The sequence below is a fragment of the Sinocyclocheilus grahami genome, unplaced genomic scaffold (assembly GCF_001515645.1).
Source record: "Sinocyclocheilus grahami isolate Dianchi unplaced genomic scaffold, SAMN03320097.WGS_v1.1 scaffold652.1, whole genome shotgun sequence".
NCBI classification, from domain to species: Eukaryota; Metazoa; Chordata; class Actinopteri; order Cypriniformes; family Cyprinidae; genus Sinocyclocheilus; species Sinocyclocheilus grahami.
The window spans coordinates 49,288-60,188 of NW_015505831.1; the positions used below are offsets into that span (position 1 = coordinate 49,288).

At 37.9% G+C, this 10,901-nt stretch overlaps 1 protein-coding gene across 1 annotated transcript; it reads left to right on the forward strand.

The window, feature by feature from the left end:
• Nucleotides 1–394: 394 nt before the first annotated feature.
• On the forward strand, nucleotides 395–1,676 carry LOC107558600 (vicilin-like seed storage protein At2g18540; the record flags this gene model as incomplete). Its single annotated transcript, XM_016242262.1, has 3 exons — nucleotides 395–499; nucleotides 663–764; nucleotides 1,545–1,676. Coding segments are annotated over exons 1-3 (339 nt in total), but the record flags the coding sequence as incomplete, so codon positions are not given.
• Between the last annotated feature and the right edge of the window lie 9,225 nt (nucleotides 1,677–10,901).

Below are 10,901 nucleotides of genomic sequence, written 5' to 3' on the forward strand. Positions count from 1 at the left end.
AAGAGAAGAGAAGAGAAGATAAGAGAAGAGACTAGAAGAGAAGATAAGAGATGAGACTAAAAGAGACGAGACGAGAAGAGAAGAGAAGAGAAGAGACTAGAAGAGAAGAGACGATACGAGAAGAGAATAGAAGAGAGAGAAGAGAAGAGATGAGATGAGATGAGATGAGATGAGATGAGATGAGATGAGACGAGAAGAGAAGAGAAGAGAAGAGAAGAGAAGAGAACAGACGATACTAGAGGAGAAGGGAAGAGACGAGAAGAGACGAGATGAGAAGAGAAGAGATTAGAAGAGTAGAGAAGAGACGAGAAGAGAAGAGACGAGACAAGACGAGAAGAGACTAGAAGAAACGAGAAGAGAAGAAAAGAGAAGAGAAGAGACGAGAAGAGACGAGATGAGAAGAGAAATGACTAGAAGAATAGAGAAGAGACAAGAAGAGAAGAGAAGAGATGAGAAGAGAAGAGAAGAGAAGAGAAGAGAAGAGAAGAGAAGAGAAGAGAAGAGAAGAGAAGAGAAGAGAAGAGAAGAGAAGAGAAGAGAAGAGAAGAGAAAAGAAGAGACGAGACGAGAAGAGAAGAGAAATGACGAGAAGAATAGAGAAGAGAGAGAAGAGAAGAGACGAGAAGAGAAGAGAAGAGAAAAGAAGAGAAGAGAGAGAGGAGAAGAGAAGAGACGAGAAGAGAAGAGAAGAGACTAGAAGAGATGAGATGAGAAGAGAAGAGAAGAGAACAGACAAGACTAGAAGAGAAGGGAAGAGACGAGAAGAGAAGAGAAGAGAAGAGAAGAGAAGAGAAGAGAAGAGAAGAGAAGAGAAGAGAAGAGAAGATAAGAGAAGAGACCAGACGAGACGAGACGAGACTAGAAGAAACGAGAAGAGACGAGACGAGAAGAGACTAGAAGAAACGAGAAGAGAAGAGACGAGAAGAGCGAGAAGAGATGAGACGAGAAGAGACAAGAAGAGAAGAGAAGAGACAAGAAGAATAGAGAAGAGTGAGAAGAGCGAGAAGAGAAGAGAAATGACGAGAAGAATAGAGAAGAGAGAGAAGAGAAGAGACAAGAAGAGAAGAGAAGAGACGATACGAGAAGAGAAGAGAAAAGAAGAGAAGAGAGAGAGGAGAAGAGAAGAGACGAGACGAGACGAGAAGAGAAGAGAAGAGACTAGAAGAGATGAGATGAGATGAGAAGAGAAGAGAAGAGAACAGACAAGACTAGAAGAGAAGGGAAGAGACGAGAAGAGAAGAGAAGAGAAGAGAAGAGAAGAGACGAGAAGAGACTAGAAGAAACGAGAAGAGAAGAGACGAGAAGAGCGAGAAGAGCGTGAAGAGACGAGAAGAGAAATGACGAGAAGAATAGAGAAGAGAGAGAAGAGACAAGAAGAGAAGAGAAGAATAGAGAAGAGCGAGAAGAGTGAGAAGAGAAGAGAAGAGAAGAGAAGAGAAGAATAGAGAAGAGCGAGAAGAGACGAGAAGAGAAGAGACGAGACGAGATGAGACGAGAAGAGACTAGAAGAATCGAGAAGAGAAGAGACGAGACAAGAAGAATAGAGAAGAGCGAGACGAGACGAGAAGAGAAGAGACGAGAAGAATAGAGAAGAGCGAGAAGAGAAGAGACGAGACGAGACGAGAAGAGAAGAGACGAGAAGAACAGAGAAGAGCGAGAAGAGAAGAGAAGAGACGAGACGAGACGAGAAGAGAAGAGCGAGAAGAGAAGAGAAGAGAAGAGAAGAGAAGAGAAGAGAAGAGAAGAGAAGAGAAGAGAAGAGAAGAGAAGAGACGAGAAGAATAGAGGAGCGAGAAGAGACGAGACAAGATGAGAAGAGGTGATATAGTGACTCCATGTGGTAAAGCAATATGGCCGAGGAGTCTCCACAGCGGTGAAACAATGTCACATTACTGATTAAAGCTCTTCAGAAAACACTAAAAATTTATATCATAAGCACACACAGAGTGGCCATTAGGGTGCTGTAATGTGACTCAGGAGGGACATGATGGATGTCCGGCGGCTCGAGGGCCTTATTTGCACACAGGCTGTTATTAGGCCAGCGCTGGAGGCAGAGGAATGGAAAGATGGCTTTTTATTAGTGGAACGTCCACAGAGGTGGACACAACCCATCACCAACAGCACCACACTTCACAGCGCCGCTTCTCGACTGCTGCGTCTCCACCCAGAAATGACCACAGTGCTAAAAACAATGCTAATATAAATAATATAATGCAAATGGCCAAATAATCATAGTTGTTTCAAAAGGGCTTTTCGCAGCAATGATATCCAGCTAACAAACATATGTTCTGAGAATGTTTTCTAACGTTCCCATTAAGTTCTGAAAATGTTATTTCTAAATAATGTTCAAAATGTGAAATGTTCCATTTGATCATTTTGCAAACATTATGAAACTGTTACTTTTAAATGTTCTGTAAACGTTCTGAAACAAGTAGAATGTAGTAAGGTTTAAATATGTTAAAGATGAATGTCCAACTAAAGTGTTTTGGAAAAAATGCTCCAAGAACGATGTATAAATAATATTTTTGTGCTAATGTTTTGAGAACATTATTAAAGACCGGATCATTTTGAACAAACGTTCTATTAATGTTACAGGAAGAATGTTTGCTTGGTCTTTTATAATGTTCTCAAAACATTAGCACAAAACTGGTCATTTTAATGTGCGCCCAGGTAACAAAAATATGTTCTAAGAACGTTTTGTTAACATTCCCATTAAGTTATGAAAACATTCTTTTTTGAATGTTCTCTGAATGTTCAAAACTTCCAGTTTTGAAATGTTACATTTTTTTCTGTGAACTTTCCATTTTATCACTTTGTAAACATTATGGGAACGTTACTTTTGAATGTTCTCAGAACATTCAGAAACAATTAGTAACATTTAAAAAATGTTAGACAAACATCCAAACAAAACGTTTCAGAAAAAGATATATTCTATGAACAACATATAAAGGTATAGCTATAAAAACATGTTTGTGCTAATGTTTTGAGAACATTAGACCAGATAACTCTGAATGAACATTCTATTAATGTGACTAAATGAACATTCGGAGAACGTTCCCTGTTAGCTGGGAGAGAAGAACCATTTCTGCAGTGAACCTTTTTTAGTGAACAGTTCTTAAGAGAACCATTTTTCTTAGTGTGAAGAACATTTAGTAAAGGATCTATTTCTACGATTAAAGAAAAACAAACCTTTTGTGCACTGAACAGATTCCATGGATGTTAAAGGTTTATGGTTATTTATGGAACCATCGATGCCATTAAAAATGCTTATTTTTGAGAGTGCCGGTTATTATTTTGCTTGTTATTTTGTCTGTGCAATATATGGTATGTTTAATATGGTGACCTTACTATTTCTTTACTTTTGTGTTTTTTGCTCTGTTGTAAAACCAGGTGAGAAGCAGTGTTTTAGAGTGCAGCTTTTTTCCATAAGCCTGTGTTATCGGCCTGCCTTCTTGATCAAAGCGTGAGTCATATCAGACAGTCTCCTAAACTAAAGCCATTTCCCTGTAAAACACTTTTTATGTATGGTTTTCACATTCTCAAACATAGATTTACTCCCTGGCTTTGCTCTCTCCCCCTTTGACAGCGCTATTGCATTCTCCTCCTTTTTATCTTCTCACATTTTAGGAGAATGAATTGCCCGTCGCTGTCACTGGGCTCTGGCCGAGAATTCATTTTTGTGGGTCAAGTGTTTCAGAATGTCATCTCTGACAGGAACCATCCAACACGATGAATACAGGGACAGACCTTGGCTCGCCTCATCCTCCCAGCACAGAATACACAAATACAAGGCCTCTGCCAATAAGACGTCCACTCGATGGTGGGCAGCATGCAGAAAATAACCACAATAAAACACCACAAAGCAGGGAGAATTTATATGTTGAGAACGACTGACATATTTTAACCTCGCCTTTGTGTAACTGCCAATGAGGCTGTATATTGACAAGGTTTGAGAAGAAGAGTTTTTAATGAAAAAGTCCCTTCAAGTAGATTTATTTATTTTATTTTATTTTTTGTAGTGGTTGCAAAGCAGCACTGTACTGATTAGTATTGAGTCATGACGGTCATCTAGTCATCCAGCAATTGACAAGTCAGTGAGGTTGACTAGTAGAAATACATATATTGCATTATTAATATTAAACAAGATTTTGTGGTCAGCTAGTTTATCTAGTGCTTAACTAATATAAATGCATATATTGTATTATTAATTTAACAGCAAAAATCTCTCTCTCTCTCTCTCTCTCTATATATATATATATATATATATATATATATATATATATATATTGATTAGGAATGTATATGTGCATATATAGACAGATTTTTTGCTGTTTAATTAATAATGTAATTAATTTGGAAATGCTTAACAAACCTACTTCTGAGGTCAACTAGTTCATAAAAAAATTCTTGTATGTATTTTTTTAGTTTTCATATTTCTAGCACAGATTAGGATCAGTTTTAGCTGTAACGGCAGCACTACAAATTTAATTGATTAAAATGAATAATTAATAATGCTAAAGTAGATTTAGCATTATATATATATTATAATCCATCAAAATAATGCAATGTAATGCTTAATGAAACAATGACTAATTTTATTCATTTCTTATCAATTTAACAGCTATATATATATATATATATATATATATATATATATATATATATATATATATATATATATATATATACAGTATATATATGTTTTTTTACAAACATTCAAAAATTTTAATTTGACTTCCACTGATAGAATGTTCAGGTTTATAAATGCAACTAACAGTGATGAAATCATAATATTTGCCTATTGAATTGTAATTGGTCTTCTTTTTGGCATATATTTAACCATTTATTGCCATATTGCCACCTTTACACTGCATAGTGACTATATGTTGATTCTTCTGTGCATCTGACATCAAACAAGTGATATTAGTTTATAACTGAAAAAAAACCCTGAAACCTAAACTTCCTAAAACTTCTCCAAACTTCCTTTAGGAAGTGCAAATGTAGTGCTTTTTTGATGTCTCTGCTCCTCTGCTTTATCCCCTCGGCGCTGGTAATGAAGCTGAGGCTATGTGACAGAATTCAGCAATTACATCGGGTATAGTGTGGCTTTAGCCATAGCACAGCGTCGCTAATGGAGAACGCTCTGCTGGAACACGGCTCGCTCTGTGAGGAAGCAGACGCACAGCCAACAGGAGGCTGGGGGGCTACGCGGTCTCTAATGCGATCGGACTGTAACGGACAATCTATTTACAGGGTGCTCTGGGGAACTAATAAACAAATGTTGAGTAATTTCAGCCAGCAGTAATTACCCTTGCAGCTGACAAGGAGAGTGTGATAGTTTCTCCTTCACCCTGCACCCTGAGCAGGAGGCTGAGGTCCCAGGCAGTGAAACATACACATGGATCTGAGCCAAAAGCCAGTCCTGCAAGATCACTTGACTTACCACAGCTGGGAACAGAGACCGAGATATGGGCACTCGCTTTGTGCTGAGAATGTGCATTGTGAGTGAACAGCACAGCAATATTAATAATATTAATGAAACAAGTAGGCTGGTTCAGGCTTTCCCTAAATAACTATTAAGGCTGGATGACATGACAGTACATACTTTATATATTAGTGCTGTCAAACGATTAATCGCGATTAATCACATCCAACATAAAAGCTTTTGTTTACATAATATGTGTGTATACTGTGTATATTTATTATGTATGCATGTATATATTTAAGAAAAATGTTATGTTTATACATTTAAAATATTTATATATATGAATATAAATATATACTTGGAAATACATGGAAATATTTTCAAAATAGATACTGTATGTGTGTGTATTTATATATATACATAATAAATATATACAGTACACACACATATATTATATGTGTGTGTGTGTGTGTGCGCGCACACTATGTGAAAAATACATATCCCATACATATCCCTTGTATACAGTGTAAAAAAATATAATATGATATAGTAAAGATGTCACATTTCCAGAAATATATAATTGGCTTTTATATTGTCACTAAATCTAAATTAATTTATAATATTTTGCCTGTTTCAGTTGCCCGAATAAGAGATTTTTTTTATTTTTTTTATTTTATTTTTTTTTAAAGTGAAAAAGGATTTACGGGTGAAAGTGGCTCACTAAACATACTTTTATTTTTTTTCTTTCTTTTTACAATCTCTTAGTATGATGTAAATGTTACAACACATTTAGCAGAATTAGTCAAATTAATAAAAGAATTATCAATAAATATTATCTATAGATAAAATACTATCTGTAATATTTAGCCTAGTTTTTTTTATATTAGAATTAGAAGAAAACAAATCAGCTTAATTCAGTTTTTTTCCCCGCAATAAATAATTTCAACACAAGGTACTCTCAAACATATGCAAAATAAATAAATAAATAAACAAATAAAATCAAAAAGACGTGCAAAACATACTTGCCATATTTGTTTTCTTTTATCTCTTACTGTTAAATTATGTTTATGGATGCAAAATTACTATTTTCAAACAAGTTTCCCAGACACTCCCCCATCTGCAATTGGATTGGTTGGTTGCATAAAACTGATAGTCCCGCCCCCCAAGACCATTGGTTGAGCCGATGTCTGTGTTGTGGTGAACGGAATCATTTCAAATGGACATGGTTTGAAATGAATCAAAATAACAAACTAACTGTTTTTTCTACTTATGTTTAAGCACTCCCATATTTGCGAGTCGCAGCATGAGAAATCGTGAAATTAGTTTAATGATGCGGCCTTTAGCAAACTTAATGGTGGAATAAAAAGCGCATTAAAATCAGAAACATGAACACATTCAATATGGCCCAGCCTTAATGAGCATTAACAGAAATGATGTATAGCGCAGGATTAATTCCAGCCCGACTCTTTGTGAAGACATCGGTGTTCACCTCTGTCTGCTGTGGAGGTGTTCGGAGGGCCAGCTGCGTCTTCATCCCCACAGCTCCCATCTTGATCCTGGCCGCCATTCGCTCAGGCTGCCAAATAGATTTTTATGCAAATTCCTCTCTATCGATTGCAGCGCCTCTCATTGACGGACTGGGGGTTTGTGGAAAGCAGCAGTAATTAGATTATGTGATAATGATTACAGCGTAAACATTGGTGGATAAAACCGGTTACATGTATCTGTGGGGCAATCTGGCACAAACAATAAAGCATCTGAAATCCATGAAAATGTTTTCCGCACTTCTCTCTCTCTCGCTCGCTCGTTTTCCCCCGACTCGTTTTTTCTCTCCTTCGCTCTCCCTGTACTGAATAATAAGTGCTGGATGGCGTGACAGGCCAATATGATCTGCTGACAGATGGACAGAGGGGTCCGAGAATGCCTCCCTCTCTCAGACAGGCAGATGTCGTGCGTCCCCGTGCGGAGCGAGCCGGGGGAGAGTGGGCGGCTGCTCAAATGAGGAGGTGGGAACTCGAGCGCTCCTCGGGGGGTTGAGTGGTCATTTGATGTCCGGCACAAGGGCAGCGTGTGATGGAGAAAGAGCCGGGCGTGGAGAAAGGCAGATCTCGCAGTCTGCTGTGAAACTGGGCTGGCAGGAGGGCGAGATGGACGGGGGGCAGAGAGCAAAACACAGACAGGCTTCATTGCGTGTGTGGGGTCGTTTTATTTATTTATTTACTTTGAGTCTTTTTTTATTCTGACAGAAATGCACACGGGTGAATTTATTCTTTCAGAATCTTTAATGCTAAAGACCCCCTGTAAGGAACCCCCTTTATAAAATATAAATCTAATTATACGCATTTATACTGCGCCCATTTATACTGTTTGGAAAAAAATATAAAATGGGATTTTATAAATAGGATAAATAATTGGCTCTTAAAGTATTGTGCTTAAAGAAATTTCAAATATAATCTGTAATATTTTTTCTAGTTTGTAAATGAAAAGATAATAGAATTTTCGACTTAAGTCAAATTGATAAGAATAGGGGTTTTCCACAATATGTATTGATCTAAAAAAAAAAAAAAAAGCTTTACAATACAAATGCAAAGAATGAGAGATTAAGTCTTAGAAATATATTTTTCCCACATAAAAAACAAAAACAAAACAATTTTGTAATTCTAAAGAGCCAGTTCAGGTGTCTGTATTTGCATACACGTAACATTAAAATGCCTTTTCACTCCAATGAGGATAACTATAAGAATAACTGCATATTGTTTTAATAATCGTTCTTATTCTATGTGAATAGGTTAGTCCACACCACAAATACACATATTACAATGACACAAACAATATCGATGGCATCACTTTTAAAATGATGTTTTGAATGGTAAAAACAGTGAGAGCCAATCAGAATCCAAGACTTTAAAGTGCTTGAGCGTTTAAAGGCAGGGTAGCTGATTTGGTTAAAAAAAAAAATTCTTATGGTGGTTGATAGTCTCTTCATATCCCTATAGCAAACACTAAGTTAAGTGGTCTAAATGTATTGTCTGTGGAAGGCGTAGGACCATAAAATGTTCGCCCATTCATGTCCCTCGGTCCTACCTGCAAACGTGTGTATTTGCATACCTCCACCCACCCTGTTCGCAAAAGACATGATACGTCATCAGCACGTTCCATTACGCTATTGCAGACCGAGCAAGAATGGAAGGTGTTATTATTGTAATATTATGCGCTTTGTACTGTAATGTTTTCTCACTGGTGAATGAGACATGAGGTAATCTGACAGCGTTGCATTTAACCCTCCACCAACACAGTCTCTCATCGTGTCGCTGGTTAGCCTCTGGTCTGCCTGCGCGTGTTCATGTGTTTTGGAGGAGGTGTGGCTTTGGAGAGTGATTTGCAGGGAAGGTGGGATCTTAGGCTTTCAAAGGGGGTCTTATGCTTTCACAGCTAGCTTGCTATTGACAGGCTCTCTGAAATCACCTACCCTACCTTTAAAATTACAAAATGGCAGCACACACTGATTATAAATGGAATATTATCGTCATTGCATACAAGTAATTTCTCTAGTACAAGCTTCACATTTCTGCTTTTAAACTTTTGCTGGAACATACATTTACAAATATTCCGAAGGCCCATTCACACCAAGGACAATAACTATAATGATAACTGTAAAGTTTTAATAATCTTTGAGAGTAGGGAAGTCCATATGACAACTATAACAATTATGAAAAACACAGGAACAATAATGTAGGAATCACTTTCAGAACGTTTTTTTTTTCAGCTGATGAACGATAAAGACATTGACAGCCAATCAAAATCCAGCTGATTTTAAAAAGAAATGGTCAGACAACAAAACTGTGTGCGATTATAATAAACGTAACATCATCCATTGGTATAGACACTAATATACCCAGCTAACACGGAACGTTCTCAGAACTTGTCAAGGTTCTCTCAGAGTTATGAACCGTTCTTTCAGTAACAATAACAGAATATTCGTTCAAAGTTATCTGATCGTTAATAATGTACATTTATACATTGTCAAATTATTATTTTTTAAATTCTGAAATGTTTTTGTTGGAAGCTCTAATATATTTATTTTTAAATGTTACTACTCTTTTTAGAATGTTCGGAGAACATAGCTGGATGTTTGTCTAACTTTTTTAAATGTTACTACTTTCAGAGCACATTCAAAAGTAATACTCCCATATTGTTTGCTAAATCATAAAACGAAAAGTTCCCTTAAAGGGGTCATAGGATGCCCATTTTCCACACGTTGATATGATTCTTTAGGGTCTTAATGAAAAGTCTGTAACATAGTTTGGTAAAACATTCTTAGTGGAAGCGTAAAAAACATATTTTTTACCCTGTCAAAAACAGCTCTTTTCAGAGCACACAGTTTTGTAGCATTTTCCTTTAAATGTTAATGAGCTCTGCTGACCCCGCCCCTCTCTTCCGAGCCGCTCTCTGAGGGACTGTTTACTTTAGCCGCATTCATCGTGAAACTTGCTAATTAGCACATTATTAGGAAAGGCGATTTGCAAAGATTAATTAAAAAAACCTTACACTCACTTCTGTAGGTGAAGCTGGATCAGGAATGATTCGCTCGAACAGACAAATTTATGTAGATTGGAGGTGAATTCCCTTCAAAAACAAATGTGATCCTCTGTGTCTTCAGCGGCTCAGATGTCGGGAGTAAATGACGACTGCTATGTTCATTATTACATCCAACAACAGAACACCTCAATCGCTTACAATAATGCTTGACGGAGGGCGTTTCTGAAGCTTGGTGCTGACGCGACCATCATAGTGACAACAGCCAATCACATTAGTCTTCTGGTGTTGCATGAACGCGATTGGCTAGCGTCTGCGCTAGGGTATTTGCATAAGGTCATCTGATTGGCTGACGCCTGCGTTGGTGCTTGAAAAGTTGAAAAGTTTTCAACTTCTGCCGTGAGCAACGGACCCAACGCGACGCGACGGACCCACAATTCATTTAGCCAACGCTTGACGTCACTCCATTCAAAGTAAACGAGAGGCGTTGACGCTGACGCTTAGGAGTCATTCTTGTCTACATCTGCTCCGGCGGTGAAACAATGAACAATGACGGACTGATGACAGCTCACTCAGGGTGGGTCTAAGGTAAGGTCCTCCGGTACCCGGTATGAAAATCCGCTTGTCTCCCAAGTGGCCCAGCCCGCGGTCAGCAGACGTTAGGCAACATTAACTGCCTGCGCTGTTACTATTTCAGAGAAAGAGGGCAAGGGAAGAGTAGGAGACTCATGAAGGTGCTTGATCCCTCGGAGCTTAGGTGCATGAGACGGAGGCTGTGTACCTTTCATCTTAGCAGAGATTTGGAGAGGGTTCACACCACAGAGGCTCCTTAATTCTCACTAATTCATTTGCGCTCCAGATTCGCTTGGCGGTGGATAACCTGAGAATGATAATGAAGACGAGGGAGTTTGGGAAGAGTCCCCTGCCTTTGAATGTGCCT